Genomic DNA, 23603 nt, shown 5'->3' with positions numbered 1-23603 from the left:
TTCTAATAGTTCAGGGATGGATTTTTCCGTCTCTTTAAGGAATATGATTACGTCATCTGCAAATGAAGCCAGACGATGCTCCTGTTGTCCAATTGATATGCCTGTTATATTTTGGTGTGTTCTTACTGCTATTGCCAATGGTTCTATAGCCATAATGAAAAAGAGAGGGGTTACGGGATCTCCTTGTCTACTGGTTTTGGATGTATTACAGTTAGTCATGATTTCCGCGTATGGTTCCGTATATAGTAGTTTGATCCATTTATTAAAGTTTTCTCCAAAACTAAAACGACTGAGGATTTCAAATAAATAAAGCCATTCTGCTCTGTCAAAGGCTTTTTCAGCATCCAATGACAGTAATGCTGTATCTGCTGCTCCTTTCTCCTCAAATAATATATTTCGAATTCTCCTAACATTATGAAAGCCTTGCCTACCTTGTACGAAACCATTTTGGTCTTTGTCAATAATATTCAGAATTAATTTCTTCAGTCTCCTGGCTATTTTTTTACTCGAATTTTTTAAATCCACATTTAAAAGACTGATTGGCCTCCGTTGTGAAAGGATTCCTTAAACATTTCCAGTAATGCAGGCATCAGTTAGCTTGAACATTTTATAAACCTCAATGGGTATTCCATCTAGCCCAGGGGTTTACCCTCCTTTGATACTGTCAATGGCCATAGATAGTTCCATTATTGTTATATCTTTTTCTTGTATCGTATCCATATTTGCTTAGTAACAGTGCATATCAAAAATTGTCTTTTATCAATAGATCGGGGAGAGAGATCGCAACTTAACTTTCACCCTCCCTTCCACTTCTGTGTCTCTATACTGCATCAAAATATCAGAATCATATTCCATCCGCAATTTTGGATTACATTTCCTATGGTGTCATGTGTTCTTCGGTACGTCAATCTGGATGATTATCTGACTAGATCTTCTATATGAAGCGATCGGCTTTGACTGCGCTGTTAAAGATGTGTGAGCGCTCTTTGTAGGTAACAATAAGCTGGGCAGGAGGGATCATACCATACTGGAGCCCCAGTGAACAGAGTTGTCGCCTCGCTTCCTCAAACTCTTTTCTTTTCTTGTGCGTCTCTGCGGTTGTGTCTTGGTAGAATCTCACCGGTTGATTTTTGCAAAGGACTTGTTTTTTTGCCCTGGCCACTCTCATCACCGCTTCATTGTATTGGTAGTTAAGAAACTTCATTATGAGGGTTCTAAATGCGGAGTCAGTCTTATGTTGTCTTCTTGGTCCAAGCCTTTGTGCTCTTACCACCAATTTTCCCCTGGAGCGGCTGAAGCTCCAGCGTCTCCGGTATCCAACTCTCCAGGAATACACAGGTGTCTTCACCTTCCGAGGATTTACAAGCCGTACATTGGAGCGACGTGAACAAGCTTCCAGGTCCAATACTTTTTATTCCAGATCTTTATTTTTCCCCTCTAGGTTTCTTACCTTCTTCTAGAGCATAGTCACATCATCTTCTGTTGTTGATAATCTCGTCTCTGCCCCCGTAACTCTTTCTGAGCAGTCTGTAATGTCTCTCCTTACATTTTCAACTGCAGAGAGGATTCCGTCAAATTTGGATGAGATCTCAGTCTTCATGGTGTTAATAACTGCCAGTATTGTTGTCAAATAGGTGCCGGGCTCTTCCCTGGCGTTAGTAGTGTTTCCCTCTGACTGTTTCTCAGGGCTAGCCATAGGGCTAAGGCCGGTGCTAGCTTCCATGGCATCCTTGTTAGTGGTTAGCTTGGCTTTGGCAGTCGGATTTGAAAAGTGAGTTACTTTAGTTTGTTTTGTCTTGTTCCGATTTGACTTTCTTGGTGTCATCGGTATCTTTTTTAAACCCTCGTGCTGTAGTTGGGCTGAATGACGCACAATTGGTCTATTTTAGCAAGGATTTAAACTGTTTAGTATCAGAGCAGTCTTAGACACGTCTACTCAGCAAACCGCCATAACTGGTACTTGACCTGCAATTTTCTGAGTCAGGAGGATCTTCAACGAATACTGCATCCCTGTGTATTTCAAACCCATTAACAAACTCAGACAGAGACTAGTACATCTGAAGGACAGAACACCACACACCCACAAAAACAATCTGGTTTATGCTGTCCAATGCAATGAGGAATGCAAAGATCTCTACTTTGGAGAAACAAAACAACCACTGCATAAATGCATGGCCTAGAGCTAACTCCTCACGCCTGGACTCTGCTGTCCCCAAAACCCATTCCTTTGAGGACATCAATGTCCACACTCTGGACAGAGAGGACAGATGGTTTGAAAATGGAGTAAAATAAGCCATCTATGTAAAAGTAGAGAAACCATCCCCAAACAGAGGAGGAGGTCTGACACACCACCTATCACCAATTTCCAATGCTGCCCTTTCATTCCTTCGCAGGAGATTCAGCAATCTAACCTCAAAGAGCAACTGTTCACAAACGCCTCCAGTGACTCGAGCGACTGTCATTATAACCCAGTAAAGCACTAACAAAGTCGAAACCAAGCGTGACACCATCTCTCTTGTTAACGCCCACACTAGAGGTTAAATAACTGGATCTCCACAACAGACATTTGGACCAGTCCCAGCCTGGTCAGATGCCTAAATGAACTGATGAAGCCTCTTGGATAAGAGGTGAAATGTCTTCAAAGACAAACAGTCCAGTTGATTTTGACCTAAATTCTTTGGGGATAACAATGACCTGGACAAATGAGAATATTCACAGGTCTATTGTAAGTTGAGTGTAAAGTGGATAAAAGTTTGGAAAACTCACTAGAAAATGACCCTACAGGTAAGTCGTACAAGTTGCTTATTTCGACCCATATTTACATGTTTTTGAGGCCCTCTAGGGGCAGTGCACTCTAATGGCTGTAGCTATTATGATGGGTGCGAAGGCAGAAGTCAGCTGAAATAGTTCAAACAGCGACAAAGTCTGCTCTGGTGAAGGCTGTTCGTGCCGTGTGAAGTTGCCGTTGACTTATTTACATGAAATTATTTACATACATTAACTTGAAAGTTAAGTTAGGTACATACGTAATTACGCTAAGCTGCATACAGTTTGCAACTGAAGTTACATAACATACAATTATTTTCACAATCTTTTCCAAAACCCAACTAAACTGTGACTGTTTCACAAAGTTAACAGTAAATAGATTACAGTGTTTAACACTGCAATCGTCATGTTTAGGTTTTTTGAGATATCCAACCAACACCCAAAAATGACAAAGAGGACTGAAAACACAACCTTCTGGACGGAGATGACTGTATAATTTGTGTCTCTTCTTCCTTTTCATACGTTGCAGTCTCATTGCAATTCATATGTGTATTCTGAAGACCTTGTTCAAGCTACGGTAAAGGTGATAAACAGTATCAGTCACATAGGGGATTAGTTACACAGAGTGCACCCGTCCCACTGCTTCTCTGCTTAATTCCAACTACAGTCATTTGAATGCTGCAGAGTATTTGAAACTTACTGGACATCTTTGGTATGAGGATGGGGCCACTGCTGGTGCCATCGCCCCCTTCTGTAAGAGCTTTGATCTCAATGAGGTAGTCCTCTCCAGGGGGGATTTGCAGCTCCACACTGGTCTTATTGGTTTCCAGTACAGTAGTTTTTCCATGCCAGTTCTGACGATACACAACCTGGAGGAGAGTGTGGTTCCTGGGGTTAACATTTCATTCTCAAGTTAAGGAATGTATGATTGTATTACACATATTAAATGTGTGTGGAATACCAAATCAAATTAGGAATAAGTATAAGTATTTGCTTGGCTATATAGTCCCTCTCTAAGGAAGTAATTAATTTAAAATGCCTGCCAAGGTACTAGCTTAGCCCAATGACTCAGGGCGCACTCACACTGTCCATCCGTACGATGCCCAAGCACGTTTCACGGCTAAAGTCTAGTTCGTTTGACCAGTGTGAGTGCAGCTGTACCACGCCTAGGAGCGGTACGCTTGCCGACCATGGCCTGTTTGGGAGAGGTGGGCTTTTGTAATGATAATTGATGAAAATATTCAAAAACAGTCGACAAGACGCAAAAAAACTCAGAGGTCCATGGACAGATTTGTAAACAAAGCGACGCATCGCGATGACATCAATCAATGCGTGTGACGTGTTATGGCGTGATGACGTACAGGCAGGCAAGAGGCATTCCGCCAAGGCACAGGTAGTGTGACTACAAACGGGCCTGGGGCGGGGGGGGGGGAAAGTACCCTTAAGCTCGGGGCATGGTAGGGATAGACAGTGTGAGTGCGCCCTCAAACTGGAGGAACATATTTTCAAAACTCGACCTCAGACATCCATTTTACAAATTTACACATTTATTATCATCTTTATCAAAATGCAACATTCATTTTGTACTTCAAAAGAAAATCTGTAGAGAGCCAAACTGTGAATTGATTTAAAAACGTGAAAAATATATAAGAAATTTTACTTGTGATTCACAGTCATGCCTTTGCCAAATTATGAAAAACATTTGTGTCTGCAGTCACTGCATGCTCCCTTATGACAGAGCTTCACAAAAGGTTTATCATTAAATGAGCAGGGCTGCATATCATTGGAGAATACATTATATACTGCTCAAAAAAATTATGGGAACACTTAATCGTCACAGTTTAACACCAAGTCAGTTAAACTTCAGGGATATCCCTCTGTCCATTTAGGCAGCACAGGTGATTGTGAATCAATCTGATGTGATGCAAATTATGGTGACAACAGGTGCAATGGAGAGGCAAAAGCAAGACAACCCCCCAAAAGGGAATGGTTTTGCATGTGGTGGCCACAGACAACTGCACTCTTTTCATCCTTCCTGACTGATTCCTTTCTAGTTACTTGTTCTGCTAGTGTCCTTGTCACTACTGGCAGCGTGAGGAGGTACCTGCAGCCCAATCGGGTTGCACAGGTAGTCCAGCTCCTCCAGGAGGAGTTGCATCCATACGTGCAGTCGCAACGTGTCTCCGAGCACAGTCTCAAGAGCATGGAGGAAAGATTAGGAGACCAGACGTTACACAAGGAGAGCTGGACAATGGCCTATAAAGGCATCAACCCAACAGCAGGATACGTATCTGCTACTTTGTGCAAGGAGGAACTTTAAATTTAAATTAGATTTTTTTCTAATATATGTTTAGTCTGTATAATATTTGTTGTTTGTAACAAAAACAATTTTCCCCTGGTATTGTTAAAGTATTTCTGATTCTGATTCTGAGGAACACTGTCAGAGCCCTACAACATGACCTCCAGCAAGTTACTGGTGTGCATGTTTCGGACCAAACTGTCAGACAGGGCAGACCCGGCTGCAGAAAAACATTACATTTTTTCAGGGGGGCAAACTTTTTCAACATACAATTTTTTTGCTTCATGCTGAACAATGGCTCTGTGACCACTCCTACAGTGTGGAGACAACTAATCGTCATACTAAAAAGGAGCAGTTCATCCCAAAATTGTAAAAACAAACAAACAAAATAGTGTAGTGCTGTGTCCATTTATTCAACTCAATCATGTATTAAAGAAGACCAGCAACAAGGATTGTGGCATGCAGATAGCACCATACAGCTTCACTTCTACTGGAAACAGAAGCACTGATGTCAACCTGAACACTGAAGTAAACATTCATACTAGGAGAGGTAGCTACAGCAGCTAGGGAGCACAAGGAGCAGTACAAAGCAGTGGAACTCATCTGCCTACAAGTAACCTAAGTGTGTGTGTGTGTGTGTGTGTGTGTGTGTGTGTGTGTGTGTGTGTGTGTGTGTGTGTGTGTGTGTGTGTGTGTGTGTGTGTGTCTTTGTGAGGGGGAGAGAGACACACAAAAAGGTTTGACCACTTTTAGTAGAGTGGCACATTTCTACCATGCAGTTGAGTTACACTGCTAGGTGCTGCTCCTTGTGCTCCCTGGCTGCTGTAGCTACCTCTCCTAGCATGAATGTTTACTCCAGTGTCACTTTTGACTTCAGTGGTTATGTTTCCAGCAGAAGTGAATGGCGCTGCTACCTGCTTGCTCCTGTTCACATTGTCACTGCTTGTCCGTGTATTTTTTGGGAAAAAATTACGGATATCCATACCGAACACCACAGTTAACTAGCAACAATGTACTGAGACCATGAATGTCAAGTACTAACAGCGTACCCTCAGTGAATTGGATTGGTTGGATTGTATGATTGACAAACCAAAGTAGGAAAAATAGAGCGCTGGCCACTCTGAGCACTTTTAGGAACTCCTTAATCCGACTAACACGCCCTCTTTTGTAGAGGCAGAGCTGGAGGCTGACTGGGAATCATTGTTAATATCTCTGGCGGAAGTCACTGAGGTAGTCAAACAACTCCACAGTGGCAAATCCCCAGGGATTGATGAGATTCGTCCAGAAATGCTGAAAGCTTTGGGTTTGGAGGGGCTGTCTTGGTTGACACGTCTCTTCAACATTGCGTGGAAGTCTGGGACAGTGCCAAGGGAGTGGCAGACCGGGGTGGTCGCTCCCCTATTTAAAAGTGGGGCCCAGAGGGTGTGTGTCAATTACAGGGGTGTCACACTACTCAGCCTCCCTAGTAAAGTCTACTCCAAGGTGCTGGAAAGGAGGGTTCGTCCTATAGTCAAACCTCAGATTGAAGAGGAACAATGCGGATTCCGTCCTGGACATGGAACAACGGACCAGCTCTTCACTCTCGCAAAGATCCTGGAGGGGGCCTGGATGTATGCCCATCCAGTCTACATGTTCTTTGTGGATCTGGAGAAGGCATATGACCGGGTGCCTTGGGAGATACTGTGGGAGGTGCTGCGGGAGTATGGGGTAAGGGGGTCACTTCTGTGGGCCATCCAATCTCTGTACGCACAAAGCGAGAGCTGTGTCCAGATCTGCAGCAGTGAGTCGGATTTGTTCCCGGTGGGGGTTTGCCTCCGCCAGGGGTGCGCTTTGTCACCAATCCTGTTCGTGATTTTCACGGACAGGATATCGAGGAGTAGTCGTGGTGGGGAGGGGTTGCAGTTGGACAGGCTGAGGATCACGTCTCTGCTTTTTGCAAATGATATGGTCCTGATGCCATCGTCGGTCAGTGACCTTCAGCACTCACTGGACTCTAAATCTGAGGCCATGGCTCTCAGCAGAAAACCGGTGGATTGCTTACTCCAGGTAGGGAATGAGTCCTTACTCCAAGTAAAGGAGTTCAAGTACCTTGGGATCATGTTCGCAAGTGAGGGGACGATGGAGTGTGAGTTTGAGAATCAGAGCAGCGGGGGCGGTGTTGCAGTCACTCTACCGCACCGTTGTGACGAAAAGAGAGCTGAGCCGGATTGCAAAGCTCTCGATCTACCGGTCAATCTTTGTTCCTACCCTCATCTATGGTCATGAAAGCTGGGTCATGACCAAAAGAACGAGGTCGTGGGACAAGCAGCCGAAATGGGTTTTCTCAGGAGGGTGGCTGGAGTCTCCCTTAGAGATAGGGTGAGAAGTTCAGCCATCTGTGAGGAACTCGGAGTAGAGCCGCTGCTCCTTTGCGTTGAAAGGAGCCAGTTGAGGTGGCGTCTCCCTATGGAGGTGTTCCATCTGGGAGGAGGCATTGGGGAAGACCCAGGACTAGGTGGAGAGATTATATCTCCACACTGGCCTGGCAACGCCTCGGGACCCCCTAGTTAGAGCTGGTTAATGTGGCTCGGGAAAGGGAAGTTTGGGGTCCCCTGCTAAAGCTGCGGCCCCCGCGACCAGACCCTGGATAAAAGGTTGAAGATGAGATGAGATGAGATGAGATGGCCACTCCGATGTAAAAAAACAAAACCCAAATAAGATAAACAGCTTCAAGTCCAAGGCGTGCATGGCTGACTCTGTGGGCGGGCACGGCCCGGCCATTCCCTCCCATGCCACCGGGACTGAGACAGAGTGCCTGATGTCCTTTAGTGGGACCTGTGCTCAAAGCCCAGCACCGTGCAGCTTGATTGGCAATAAGAGAGAATACTGGAATTGGCAGGTATGCTACTGGTGCCCTGTTCTCTTCACAGATAAGAGCAGGTTAAAACTGAGCACATGCGACAGGCATGAAAGAGTCTGGAGAAGCAGTAGTGAATATTATGCTGCCTGTAATATAATCGAGCATGACAGGTTTGGCGGTGGGTCAACGCTACCAAGTACAGCCACAGACTGTCCAGGGGCTCACTGATGCCCTGATCCATGTCTGGGAGGAGACCTCAAGGACACCATCTGCCGACTCATCAGGAGAATGACCAGACGTTTTCAGGAGTGCATACAGGCACCCTGGGGCCATACACACTACTGAGTCACATTATTAGTTGCCATGATAAAATTTATGGAAGTCAGATAAGCCTGTGATTTCAATTTTTTCACTTTGATTTTCAGTGTGAGTATGATTACAGCCCTCAGTTGCTTGAGGATTTTGGTTTTCATTTACCATTGTTACATAATTTTGTCCTAGGCACATTATGCAATGTACATCAGTAAAGATTTGACTTAATTACTTTATGTGATGTATTTGTTATATGAATATATAATATATCAATATCTATCAATCTCTCTCTCTCTCTCTCTCTCTCTCTCTCTCTCTATATATATATATATATATATATATATATATATATATATATATATATAAAAATATGTATATATATATATATATATATATATATATATATATATAGATATATAGATATATACAGTATATATTTGTGGAAAGCATTATCAAAAAACACAAGTATGCAATGTGGCTCAAATATGTTTCATTGTTGTACTGGTTGGATGAATCTGAATTCCCTCTGTGTCATGATGCCCTTCGTTTTATCACCTGCAACAGATCTTTTAATTTTGAGAGGCCAGACAGGGCCAATCCATAATGTAACACTGGAGTGCTGAAGTCTATCTTTCCACTGCAATGTGAAAGCCATTTATTTGGATGACAGCTGCTAAGGCTCTATTTGTTCTCCACTTTAGGAGTATCTGCTTTTACTCTGACAAACTCACCTTGTATCCTGTCACCTCAGACTCATTTTCCATCGCCTTGACATGTTCCCAGTTGAGAAAGATCTTAGAATTGGTCAGGTTCCACTCAATATTCCCCGGACGCCTACTTGGTGCTGCAAGATATGTAATTATATAGACACAAGGTTCACAAATGAACACATCTGCAAGTATCATCAATAGTATTCTCTAAACTAACTTTGCAGTCAGGCTTGATGTAACCATCTGGTTTTGCAGCAGAATGTACTTCAAACTCTTAAACCTCCTGGAACACAATGTAAAATGCATGCTCTTTATTGATGTATGTTAAAACACAACTAATAAAATGATGAAATGAAAAGCACAGAAGTCTTTACTGAGTCATACAATATTTCAGTGAATGGAGGAGTGGTAGATTTGTAGAATTGTGACACCCTAGCATTCCTCCAATGTAGAATAAGTAAACACTGTTCTGGGAAACACTAAAAAGGGTAACATAAGAAGATATGCACTGCATCTGACTAACTCAGACTACTGAAGCCTCATTTTAGCTTTGGCTCATTTCAAGAATGCATTTTTGCAAACAAGGTAAAAATTTTGGACTGGATTTCCTGAACCGTCTGTTTCATCAGAGTCATATTAGAAAAGGATTGCTTTATACAAGCCACGGTTTTAGAAATGCTAGGGTTAAAATTATTACAACAGACCCATCCACCGAAAGAAAAAACAGCCACCAACCAAACATTGTTAATTTTTCTGATTATTTCAAATGACTACAAACTACTAAATTTCCCCTTCATTCATTCATATAACTATTTACAGTATATTTTAAGTAAATGTTACCTTCAAACACTATTTTACTTTAATGTACAGTGGAGATCAAAATTAGAATTCTTGATTTATTTTGATATATTGTTATTTTATTAATGTTCAGAACTTGTTAGAATATGCACTATGGCTATAACACTGCTGTACTAACATCTTTTTTGTTTTAAAAGAAACAAGGCACTTAAACAAAAACCTTTATTTTGTGAAAAAAGCAGTGAGCAAAATTAGACTTAACACTTTTAGATACCTCCCAGTTATTGGTGTTAATCTGGCACTTGGTGACAATTTACTAAATTGTTGGACACAACCTATTTATCTGGCAGGTCACCTGGTTACGTAAATCAAGTGCATGAGAAGGATGGAAGAGAGGATTATGCAAAGACTCTCAATGGGGAATCAGTTTACCACTGCAGTTGGAGTTGCTCACCAGTTCAGGGCTGAACAGTGTAAGGATTTGTCTCGTCACACAGTGTCTCGCCGTTTAAGATTTTTTGGACTGAAGCCCACTCTGTTAAAGAGAAGTCTAAACAGAAGCGCCTGTCCTGAAAAATTGCAGATTCGAGACTTCCTTATGTCCTGCATGTTGATGCAAGTAGAGGAGGGTTGGGAGCTGTCCTCTACCAAGACCAAGGAAAGGGTTTACGCCTTATTGTGTTTGTAAGAAGAAGCCTCTCACCAACAATGAAAAATGATCCCCCCCATAAACTGAAATTTTTGTGATTGAAATGGGCTGTCACTTTGTGTAAGATCAATCTGGTCACCTGGGTTTTCAAATTCAGTCAAAAGCAACTGGACTTGGTTATTTGTCTAGGAATACATTTCATCTCTCATCCAAGAGGCTTCATCAGTTCATGTACGCATCTGACCAGACTGGGATTGGTCAAACTAACTGGTGTGGAGATCCAGGTATTTAACCTTTCACAAGGCTGATGATGTCATTGGAACCCTTTGTGCTCCAAGTGCCAACAACCGTCGGAGTGAAAATTGTTGGTTTCGACATCGTGGGTGCTCTACTGGGTTATAACGACAGTCGTTGGCGTCACAGGAGGCCATTTGTGAACAGCTGCTCTTTGAGGTTAGATTGTTAAATCTCCTGGGAAGGGGTGACAAGGCAGCATTGTATATTGGTCTCAGACCTCCTCCTCTGTTTAGGGATGGTGTCTACTTTAACATAGATGGCTTCTTTTACTCCTCTGTCAAACCATATGTCCTCTCTGTCCAGGATGTAGACATATTTTTATCATCAAAGGAGTGGGCTTTCTCCTTGAGATGTAAGTAGACAGCAGAGTCCAGGCCTGAGGAGTTAGCTCTCCTCTGTTGGGCCGTGCGTTTATGCAGTGGTTGTTTTGTTTCTCCAATGTAGAGATCTTTGCGCTCCACATTGCATTGGACAGCATAAACCAGATTACTTTTGTGGGTGTGTGGTGTTCTGTCCTTGGGATGTACTAAAGGCAAACTGATATATATTTCATATATTTTACAGTGTGGTCGGTAAAAGTTTGCATCTCCTTGGATTAGATTTTAACCCATGTCTCATCTCAACTCATCTTCATCCGCTTATCCGGGGTCGGGTCACGGGGGAAGCAGCTTTAGCAGGGGACCCCAAACTTCCCTTTTCCCGGGCCACATTAACCAGCTCTAACTGGGGGATCCCGAGGCGTTCCCAGGCCAGTGTGGAGATATAATCTCTCCACCTAGTCCTGGGTCTTCCCCGAGGCCTCCTCCCAGCTGGACGTGCCTGGAACACCTCCCTAGGGAGGCGCCCAGGGGGCATCCTTACTAGATGCCCAAACCACCTCAACTGGCTCCTTTCAACACAAAGGAGCAGCGACTCTACTCCGAGTTCCTCACGGATGGCTGAACTTCTCACCCTATCTCTAAGGGAGACTCCAGCCACCCTCCTGAGAAAACCCATTCCGGCCGCTTGTACCCGTGACCTCGTTCTTTTGGTCATGAACCAGCTTTCATGACCATAGGTGAGGGTAAGAACGAAGATTGACTGGTAGATCGAGAGCTTTACCTTCCGGCTCAGCTCTCTTTTCGTCAAAACGGTGCGGTAGAGCCACTGCAACACCGCCCCCGCTGCTCCAATTCTCCGGCCAAACTCATGCTCCATCCTACCCTCACTCATGAACATGATCCCGAGGTACTTAAACTCCTTCACTTGGGGGAAGGACTCATTCCCTACCCGAAGTAAGCAATCCACCGGTTTCCTGCTGAGAGCCATGGCCTCAGATTTGATCGGCTGATCCTCATCCCAGCAGTTTCACACTCGGCTGCGAATCGATCCAGTGAGTGCTGAAGTTCAGTGACCTACGATGGCATCAGGACCACATCATCTGCAAAAAAAAGAGACAAGATCCTCAGCCCACCGAACTGCAACCCCTCCCCACCACGACTACACCTCGATATCCTGTCCATGAAAATCACGAACAGGATTGGTGACAAAGCGCAGCCCTGGCAGAGGCCAACCCCCACCGGGAACAAATCCGACTTACTGCCGAGGATCTAGACACAGCTCTCGTTTTGGGTGTACAGAGATTGGATGGCCCACAGAAATGACCTCCTCACCCCATACTCCCACAGCACCTCCCACAGTATCTCCCGAGGGACCCGGTCATATGCCTTCTCCGGATCCACAAAACACATGTAGACTGGATGGGCATACTCCCAAGAGAGTGAAGAGCTGGTCCGTTGTTCCACGTCCAGGACGGAATCCACATTGTTCCTCTTCATTCTGAGGTTCGACTATAGGACGAACCCTCCTTTCCAGCACCTTGGAGTAGACTTTACCAGGGAGGCTGAGTAGTGTGATACCCCTGTAATTGGCACACACCCTCTGGTCCCCCTTTTTAAACAGAAGAACCACCACCCCAGTCTGTTACTCCCTTGGCACTGTCGCAGACTTCCACGCAATGTTGAAGAGACGTGTCAACCAAGACAGTCCCTCCAAACTCAAAGCTTTCAGCATTTCTGGACGAATCTCATAAATCCCTGGGGCTTTGCCACTGTGGAGTTGTTTGACTACCTCAGTGACTTCCGCCAGGGATATTGACAATGATTCCCCATCAGCCTACAGCTCTGCCTCTACAAAAGATGGCTTGTTAGTCGGATTAAGGATTTCCTCAAAGTGCTCCTTCCACTGCCCGACTACCTCATCAGCTGAGGTCAACAGCATCCCCCTACCTCCTTACTGTAAACAGCTTGGACAGTTCCCTGTTTCCCCCTCCTGAGGTGTTGAATGGTTTTCCAGAAGCACCTTGGTGCCGCCCGAAAGTCCTTCTCCATGAATTCTCCGAACTCCTCCCACACCCGCTGCTTTGCCTCTGACACAGCAGAGGCTGCAGCCTTTCTGGCCTGTCTGTACCTTGCAACTGCCTCCGGAGTCTTCTGGGATAACATATCCCGGAAGGCCTCCTCCAAGAAGGCCGAATACTCTGAACTGCTTTTCGGTGCATATGCACAAACAACAGTCAGAGTTTTCCCTCTCGTCCACCTGAGGGGACTCCAACACCGCGGCGCTCAGCCGGGGGTTTGTGAGTATCCCCACACCCGCTCGGCGCCTCACACCCTGGGCAACTCCAGAAAAGATTAGGGTCCAACCCCTATCCAGGAGTATGGTTCCAGAACCGAGACTGTGTGTGGAGGTAAGCCCCACCAGATCTAACTGGTAGCGCTCCACCTCCCGCACAAGCTCCGGCTCCTTCCCCGACAGAGAGGTGACATTCCAAGTCCCCAGAGCCAGCTTCTGCTGCCCTTGTCTGGTCCGTTGAGGCCCCTCACCTTCACTGCCACCCGTGCAGCAGCGCACCCGACCCAAGTGGTTCCTCCTGCGAGGGGTGAGCCCACAGGATGGAGAGGAGGGAGACAACACATTTAACCCATGTGTTGTCCACATATCTGAACCAATGGCTCGGTGTTATTCAATTAAAGGAGTTCAAAGCCTTGTCCTCTACCTCCTCCACGTATAGATTTGCCACAATAGGGGGTAATGGTGAACCCATTGCACAGCTGTGTTTTTGTTAAATCCAGAAGTTGACAAATGTGGTCTGGTTTGAGATTTGTTAGGTTGTGTAAGGAGTTGTCCTTTGGGAGCTGCTCTCTTACTTACTTACTCCATGGTTGGAATTCAGGTGAACAAGGAAGTCACATTGTAGGATACCTTGGTTTCATCTGGAGCCATTTTTAAGTCTCAGACTTTGTTCACAAGGTGAACAAATTTGGATGTGGTGTGGGGTGTTGCCCACCAGTGGTGCCAAGATATTGGCTATGTGCTTGGCAATGTTATAAGTGACCGAGTTTATGGAGCTGACAATGAGCGGTGCCCCTTCTTTATGGATTTTTAGGAGTCCATATAAGCACAGGAGAGCAAACTCCTCAGGTCTCCTCCTGAATTAAGCTTTAAGTTGTTTGTATGGATTTTCACATTAGTGTTCAAGTTGTTAAATCAGGTGGACATTGCTCTCAACTCTTGTGTTTGTTTATGCTGAGTTTAAAGGGTCATGTTGAGTAAAAGCTATAGTCACAGTTAGCCTAAGTGTATCCTACCCTACTGCATGGGAATGTAATGTTCATAATAACAGTATAGCTACACTAATAAGCTAACCAGGCCTCTCCACATTGTAACCCAAGTAATCTTCTCTTTTATTAAGCAGGTGAATGTACAGTAATTAATCCCAATTCAATATCGGTAACTCTCATCAATTTGCCTCCTATGTAAAAGATTCATAGATGTAGCTATAGCAGCACATGTATGCATATGTGTATGTATGTGCATATTTAAATAGACTCGAACCTACTGTGGTGGTAAAAGTAAAAAATTAAATTAAGCACTTGTGTGTGGACTCACGTGGCCTCTTGGTGGATATGTTAAGAGCAGGGCTGCAGGGACCAAATCCAGCGCTGTTTTGGGCTCTGACCGAGATCAGATAGACTGTGCTGCCCTTCAAACCAGTTATAAGAGCTGTGGTGTCGATAACCCTTACTGTATCTGCTTCACTCTGCAGAGATCCTTCCTCCCAAAAGAGAACCTAGACCAAAGATACGAGATTTAGCGCAGACCTCCAGCCATTTTGTCTACCTTTACCTTTATCCATTTCTGGTAGAAATCTGTAAAGCTGTGGCAACCAAGTTTTTCAAATTTTATTTATTGTTCCGACTGAGATGTGCTTAGAAAGAAGAGTAATGCAGAGTATGAATCTAAAGTTGTCAGAAACTGGCATAAGTATTGTGACAAGAAAGGAGTATGTGCAAAGGTTATACAGTAAGTAAGTAATTCATTAAAACTAAAGAAATTGTGGGTCACCTAAGTTTAAGTCTGTAATATGCTGAAACATTATTCTACACAGGACCAAACATAAAAGGAGAAGGGGAAAAAAGGTTTCATACTATCATCTAAGCTACTGTAGACCTGAGGCAGTCCAACCCACATTTTTAAACTACCAAGTGATACTCTATCTGACAATCAGCAATACCAAAAGCAGCACAGGGAGTGAGAAGTACAAGGATAAGTAGCTTGTCAGGATTGATAGGGAGATCGTTTATGACCCTAACACGAAACAGGAAAACCAGACAGCAACAGATGGTTTGACAGTAGGTACCTATTCAATTGGCTGCACACGGGTTTTCAGGGATCTTGCTTGGGAAAGGTAGATTAGTGACAGGGTCTGGAGTTGACGATAACAGATGCATATAGGGTGGGATTTTTTATACACCAGCAGATTAATTATAGCAGTTTTACCAACACTTAGGGAAATACCTATATTACATGATAAGAAGATGTTTAGAGTTTTTAACACCACATGAGCTATCAATCTAAACACACACAGTCACAGAAGGATGAAAGAGAGGGGTATAAGGAGATTTAAGCTGTCTTGCTGCATCTTAAAGTCTTGTGGAGATGGTGGCAGGAAAGGAAAGTGCATCAAACCAGCAGTGTTTGAACAATACCAATGCTTGTAAGAACTAAGCACTGATATATTAGTTTTTTGTAGCCAGCTTCAACTTTTGTATTGAACCTGGTGGAGAACAGAGAATGGGTGACTTAACCTATAGTGTCAATCAGTACAGTATAAAATGAGAATGTCCATAGCATTTTCAATGAATTGCCTCATTTTCTGGTGCTGTGTATAATATAAAACAACTGAAATAAATAAACCAGAACATAAATGATTAGTTCTTGGACTGGCAATAAACCTGCTGACAGCAGAGCTAACCAAATTATCCACATGGTAGCTGATCATTTTAGAAATGTTGGTAAGATAGCTGGTTAATGTTGAAAAAAGCAGCTGTTCTGTTGTCTCCTCACTGAGCAACAATGTAAACAGACTACAGCATGAGCTGTGATGTTGTCGCATCAATTTGTGTGTGAAAGAATGTTGCTGTTTTTGCCTTCAGATTTAGTAGATAATCATTGTTTAGTGTTTGGTAATTGCAAGGTTATTAGATAGTTCTTACATTATAGTACATAGTAGTATCCCCGGTGGGTCTATCCTGCAGAGGGACCCTAAGTCAAAATCTAGTTTTATAAGCTGTACTATTTTTTTTTTTTTAATATTGTGATCACATGGTGCATACCCCAAAATAGAACTGTAGTTCATATAACCTGGGGCCATGTTTCTTCCACCACTTGAGGGCTGGTTGGTGTCTTGGCAAATATCGAAGCTACTGTGTGAGGTGTATGTGTGCAATGGATCTCATCAACAGGGCAGCAGGGCAGGACACCTTTGCCCTGGAGCCCTCTAACAGGTTAATCCTGCCATGGTCAGAGACTTCTATAGTGGTGTTTTGATGGTAATGCTGGCAGCCTCAAAAGAGTGTGGTTCAAAGTGGTGAAAGGTGGAGGTTGAGGTTTCTGAAGTATTTTATATTTCTCAGTCTGTTAACACTTGGAGCTGTATTCAGGTATTTTAGTCAGTTAAGTCATATCCGAGGGCTCCTGCTATTTTCATTCACATAGGCGAAGCAGCAGTGTGAACATAAGGTTGGGTGAAGTGGGGCTGAATGGTGTAAGGCAAGGCAAGGCAAGCAAGCTTATTTGTATAGCACAATTCAACAACAAGGTAATTCAGAGTGCTTTACATAAAACATTAAAAGCATTGGGAAAAAATAAACGCATATAACATATGAGATAAGATTTAAAACACATGAAAGGCAATTTAAAACAAATAATATATTGTTACAGTTACAGAAGTTACAGTGCTGTTTACTGAAAAACAGCGGCAAACAGAAAAGTCTTCAGTCTTGATTTAAAAGAACTAAGAGTTGCAGCAGACCTGCAGTTTTCTGAAGGTTTGTTACATATTTGTGGATCATAAAAACTGAACACTGCCTCTCCATGTTTAGTCCTGACTCTGTGGAAACAGAGCAGACCTGTCCCAGAGGATCTGAGAGGTCTGGATGGTTCGTAGCTGAGCAGAAGATCATGTATTTTGGTCCTAAACCATTCAGTGCTTTGTAAACCAACAGAAGTATTTTGAAATCAATTCTTTGGCAGACAGAAAGCCAGTCTAAAGATCTGAGGACTGGAGTAATATGATCTACTTTTTTTTTTTTTCCAAGTCCTGCTGAGATATAAGTCCTTTAATCCTTGATATATTCTTTAGGTGATAGTAGGCTGACTTTATAATTGTTTTAATGTTGCTGTTGAAGTTCAGGTCAGAGTCCACGACTACACCTAAGTTTCTGGCTTGGTTTGTGGTTTTAAGCATTAGCGTTTGAAGCTGGGTGCTAACTTTGGATTGTTCTTCCTTGGCTCCAAAAACAATCATTTCATTTTTTTCTTTTTTTAATTGGAGAAAATTCTGCTCCATGCAATTGTTGATTTGCTCGATGCATCTGTTCAGTGCTTGCATTGGACTATAGTTACTTGGTGTAGTGATTACTTATCTCATACCTTTCAAACAGCCGTTCTAATCGAAGTGGTATATGATGACAATGCCACTAAGGAGAGACAGGGTCATAGTGAAGAAAATAATATTGTTCATAATAATAATAATATAACTATTAAATAAAGCCAGGATGATGCAGTTTTAAGACCAAATCTGCAGCCAAACCGAGAACTTTTTAAAAAAAAGTATTTTCTAAGTTATAGTTACTTCCCTCATCTACCACTGTTTTTTTATGTAATCAATCACACTACAGGGCTGACTTGAATGTGTATTTATCATCTTGTCTTGTCATCTGAAATCAAAAGGCACTGCTACCAATGACAAAATGGTATTTGTTGGCCACCACACATGGAGAACCCTTTGGGACTGATCCCTGCTGGGAGAGATAAGCACAGGAATATGAGAGCTCTTCAGGCTCTTTGCTCCTGGCTGGAGAGATAGTTTTCGATCGATCTGATTTGTTATTTGTTCCTTTATCAATCATTTTTGGATAAATACATAAAGGTTTTACAGTGCTTGTATAATGAATAATAAACTCTGGAAGGGATATACTGTGGAAATCAAAATTAGAGAACAAAATACTAATTCTTAATTTTATTGTAAAATGTTATTATTTTTATTGTTCAGAATTTGATAGACTATCGGCTGTGGCTATATCACTGCTGTCTTAGCATGTTTTTTTAATAAACAAGACACTTTTATTTGTAGAAAACAGTGAGCAAAATTAGAGAACAGTAACCATTGTGTCACAATAAAAGATTTAAACAATGTTTTCTTAGGGCTATAGGATTCAAAAATGAATAGGAAGTGTAGAGGCCAAAAACATTTGCATTCACCCTGCCCTGTACAAGAGGCCCAACTCCTGCTGCATAAAACACCCCCCAAAACATGACTCTTCCTCCTTCAAATTTAACTGACTTCTTAAACACTTTGGGTTCAGTCTTTTGCCAGTCCAACGCCAAAAATAATGTTTCCCATCAGACATAAATAAATTGAACTGACTCTCATCACTGAAGTGCACTCAGGAGCAGTTCTCCTCTGTCCACACAACATGCTCCTCAGCAAAGGCAAGTCTTGCGTTTCTACTGATAAGAGGTAGGGTCACTGCAGACTACAGACTTGATTTCAAGAAAATCCCTTTGCCCTTTATCTTGACAACCTGCTGTCGCAGGGATTCAGTCACCTTAGAGGGGTTTGCCATCTTGCAAAATAACCAGGAGAGCTGCCAGATAAATAGGGTGTGTTCAACAATTAAGTTAATTGTCACCAGGAGCCAGATTAACACCAATAACTGGGGGGTATCTGAAAGTGCTCTCTAATTTTGCTCACTGTTTTTTATTTTTAAATAAAGGTTTTTGTTGACGGATATATATTAATTTGTTTAGAATTTGTTCTCTAATTTTGATCACCATTGTAGATGTAGCTTAGAATTGCACCACCACAATGAAACATAGTCTTTTCTCTCATTGCTCACATCCTACATGCAGGCCTGCCACGTGTCTTCCCTGTGCCCGGGACAATATTTTATTTACGGTCACTACAATGATAAGCCTGGAGGGAAAGCACAGTTTAAACACAATCATTCATCCACCTTTTCTCTGTTCACCGACACACCCACACACACGGGTGCTACGCTTTAATGTCCTCCGCAACGGTCTGTCACGTTACACACCAGGTCGGACAGGAGTTTTAAGGTTTAACCTGGCATTCAGTAAACCCAGATGTCAGAGGTTATCTTTAAACTTTGCATTGTATATTTACTTCAAGTGGTGAATCTGATCAACGGTTAACTCTTGACCTATAGTGACAGGGCACCGACTGTTTTTGCGTTTCCCCCATCTTTTTGTCTTTTCTTGCAATACTTGTGGCATGTATTACAAGAGAAGAGAGGGAAAAGGAGAAGTTATTTTTTTCTCCAGTCTCCTTGCGCCCTCCCCCCTCGAGGCCCAGGACAACTGTACCTGTGTTCCTCCTGTGACGGCGGGCCTGCCGACATGAAAACATAATTAGCTAGTATGTGTCTTTGAGACCATGTGTCACAGTGCCTGTGTTAAACATCAGAGGTTTTGAATTAGGGTCATTTCTTGATTCCCAACACTAAAGGCCTCTGATAAAATACATTTTGGCAAAGCAATGTGTTCTGTTAGAGTGTATGGATGGGATATTATAAATGGGCTATGCTCTCCCTCCATCCTTGGCTGTGGTGAGGGAGTCAATTTGGCATCCTTTTCTGAGACATTCAAGAGCAACTAAGGGCCTGCTCACACTGTCCTCCCGGACCGAGACCCGGACTTTAGGGTATTTGTCCCCCCTCCCTCTCCCCCCCGCGCCCCAGCCCCGTTTGTACTCACACTACCTGGGCCTCGGCCAATGCTTCTTGCTGTCCATATGTCATCACGCCGTAACACGTCACACGCATTGATCGCGTGTGTGTGGCTTTGTTTACAAATCTTTCCATAGACCTCAGAGTTTTTGTGCGTCTTGTCGACTGTTTTTGAATATTTTCATCCGACCAAATCTGCAGTAAACACTCCACCTCCCCATCACACCAACGTGAACCTTTCACCGCCATTGTTGTTGTTGTTAAATGTCCGCGCATGGTCCGTCCTTCTATTTACATGTCCGAACAGGCGGACATAACGCTACTGCCGTAGGGCTCGTGCTCGTACACGTGCGCACGCTCGTGCTCGTACATGTGCAAACGGCTCCGCTAAAGCCCACCTCTTTCAAGCGGGCCGTGGAGGGCCAGCTGGCCGCAGTTGAGCGCGGAGCGGGTGCGCTCACACTACTTAAAGGTACTAGACTTTAGCTGAAAAACTGGTTTTGGCCGAGTATGAGTATTTTCCAATCAAGCTGTTGATTTACAGCAATAAGCTTCAACACATTTGTTTTAATGCATCAGTGATACTAGGAGTTCCTTCACTTTACCTTTCATGGAATTACCTACATAAACAACATCTCACAGTTTGTCCATCCTGTAACACCTGCCTCCTTTTAACAGTTTGTAGTTATTACATTTTATTCACTACAATTTTCAACATATCCGCCACATTTGAATGGCCCAGCAAAGGAAGTGGCTCATGCTAATGTTGCTTTGTATCTGCTTAATTTGTTATTAACAAAATATGGATGCGTGCACAGCTGTTTGCTAAGAAGTTTGCACACACACAAACATACTAGAATCCGATGCTGTTGGGTTACACGCCATGCCTCTTTTGCTTAATGAATGTTAGCATGCTATCTAAAATAATGCCTGTGTTGTTTGGTTTACTGTAAAATTTAAAAAAAAAAAGAGCCAGAACCAAGGCAGATCATCTTTATGGCAGTTTTGTTGAATCTCTGTGTAAAAGAGGCTATAGTGTCAGGAGCAACTTTATGATATGTGGCGAACCTGCCCAATAGGAAAACAAAACTATCTATGGCATGGTTCTGTTAGTGAAAACTGACTGCTGTAGCCTTCAGAGCTGGGCATTAATATGTACATTATACTATAATCTGTACAATTATTTATAGTTTAAGTTACTGATACTGAGGCGTATTGTTAATCCTGCTTAATTGTCCAGGGCGGAAGGAGCCAACCTGCCACTCTAGCCAATGTCATGATAAATGATGCGTTCAATTAGACACATCACTTAAAACTTGAAAATACACTAATGAACAGTGTTATCTCTGGCTTTTCAGGGTCACACCGAAAGCATATGGTTAAGGTAAATAGTGTAGGGTGACCACAAAAGCAATTTTGTCTAATTACATCTCAACAAGTTGGGGTTGGGGTTAGTCCACAGATAGAAATACAAGCGGGAACATCCTTGTAGCTGTTCCAATCCAAATACATGAATGTGTTTCCACAGATTTATCAGCAAGCATTAATATTACCGTTGTCACACCTCTCTCCACCAAGGAGTACTGATCTGATCCAAAAATGCGTAAAATCATCCCAGGGTTTTTTTCAGGTCGATTAGCAAATGCAATCCAAAAGGAAGGAGCCCATTGATGCTTCGGTTAATGTGTAAGGACTCTTATCATGCTACTTCAGAGGTTTGGTGTTATTCTGAGCAGTATTAGTGGTTAAAAAAAAGAAAGCCATTTTATTGCCTGCACCATGCTGCCCCAAGATAATCAGTATTAGCCATGCCCGGCTGTTAGCAACCGTACCAGATTTCTCCGTTAATCATTCATACACAAACAAAATTGTCTCGATGACTTATTTGATGACCGAATTTGCCGAAAAAGACCCTGGGATGATTTTACACCAGATTTTTCTCTCTGTTATTGTATTCAGGTTACAAACACACAGGCTTGAAATACACAAACATGCACAAACAGGAACAGAACTATATACATGCAATTAATGGAGAAATGTCAGAGCGAGGGGGCTACCAAATGGATTGGAGTAGTTGGGGGTTCGGTGCCTTGCTCGACAGCACATCGGCAGTGCCCAGGAGATAACCTGGCACCTCTCCAGCCACCAGTCCACACTCCATTCATGGTCCACACAGGGACTTGAATATTTATATTTTGCAGTTACCATATTACTCCAATTAGAAAACCAAAGTGAGACATAACTGACTGAAGCAGCACACCAGTTGGAATTGTGCCCAGTCTCTGCAATTTAAATGATCCACTGAAACAGGACTTGAGAGGCAATTTAAGCCGCTCAGCTAAACTGCACTGTCTAGCTTCCAAAAATGTCATCATGGTGCCTCAAACAAACCCCTGTTTTATAACAATGTGTGTACCAAACACTGGCGATGACCTCAAAGCTTCTCAGCAGAGGTCAAGCCACCTGGGTATACCCTACCATATAAAATGTCTGGGCTTTTGGAGAGGATGTTATTTTTATCTAGGTTTTTCACAGCCAAATCCCAGGAGAGTGTTTGTTGTACAGGATAGTGATGTATGATGTTCACACTTTCTTTTATTTATTTATTTATGATTGTGTATAGAAGCTCTCAGACAGGTCTTTTGGAGACTGGAACAGCTGCCCGCAGACCTCTTCATCCCCGAGGTTAGCCTATGAAAAGTCTGCTGCTCCAATACATTATAGTATTTCAATGTCAGAATATTGTCACTGCCAGCGGTTCATTTTAAATGAAGCCCAGCTTATTGTACCGTCAGTCTTTCCGGGATTAATGTCTACTCTGAAGTTATGGACTTATGACTCACTGAATATTCCTTGTGGCACTATTATTTCAACTTTTCTTTTTTATACCTCATATGCAATGATGTTCTCGCTGTTGGACCGGGGGGGAATTGGTTCCCAGTACAATTCGATATCAGAGGCTGACACAGCGCGGGCCAAAACTCTTGATGGCCCCTCAGATGGCTCTAAATTGAAATAGATCATGAATTATGCATATTTTCAATTAAGAGTTCATTTCTTGAATTAAATTTCTGTTTGCAGTGTTTACAGCTAAACACACTCACCTTCTTCTGCGGAAAACACTGTGACATTGGGGCTGAACGGCCCCTCTCCCATGCTGTTGTAGACTCCCACTTTTACTTCAAACTGAGACAGGGGTGTGATGCTGTCGTTTCTGTAAATATATCTTGACGCATCAGGTAATGCCAGCACTGTCTGGATCCAGGTGCTGCTGCCAAGTGGGCGGAAAGCCACGACATAGCCAAAGTCCTCTCCGCTCTGTTGTTCCTCTGGAACTGGCTGTGACAGGGACAGAAAAGTTACGCCTTTGACCCAAACCACTGTGAGCAAAAATCAAATGAGGAAGTTGCAAAAAAGTAAATTAGAAATGGTGTTTTATGTCTAAAAAACTATTGTACCGATACAGCATATTTCTGCACTTTGAACCACATCCAAAAAATGTAAAGTTGTCATCTAATCTGAGATTTACACATGAAAGTTGCACTAGGTCTGTATCTTCATTTTGATTTACATAACAGGCGGCATCAGCAGGCAGCACATCAGCCTTTAATTAAAAGGCAGGCCTCTGCAGATGATAACT

The 23603-nt window shown here is 43.0% G+C and overlaps 1 protein-coding gene across 1 annotated transcript in view; it reads right to left on the bottom strand.

Moving 5' to 3' along the window:
• Positions 1-3362: 3362 nt before the first annotated feature.
• Positions 3363-23603, bottom strand: part of cntn6 (contactin 6) — a gene marked incomplete at both ends in the record, with an annotated part of 81386 nt that continues 61145 nt past the window's right edge. The window contains 5 exons of the mRNA XM_083939770.1: positions 3363-3635; positions 8948-9060; positions 14601-14781; positions 22853-22968; positions 23068-23302. Coding sequence (XP_083795896.1) covers positions 3363-3635; positions 8948-9060; positions 14601-14781; positions 22853-22968; positions 23068-23302 — 918 coding nt within the window. The remainder of the gene's footprint in view (positions 3636-8947; positions 9061-14600; positions 14782-22852; positions 22969-23067; positions 23303-23603) is intronic.

The sequence above is a fragment of the Echiichthys vipera genome (assembly GCF_963691815.1).
Source record: "Echiichthys vipera genome assembly, chromosome: X".
Lineage (NCBI taxonomy): Eukaryota > Metazoa > Chordata > Actinopteri > Perciformes > Trachinidae > Echiichthys > Echiichthys vipera.
Note: the sequence above shows the minus strand (reverse complement) of the source record. Positions and strands in the feature narration are given on the sequence as shown.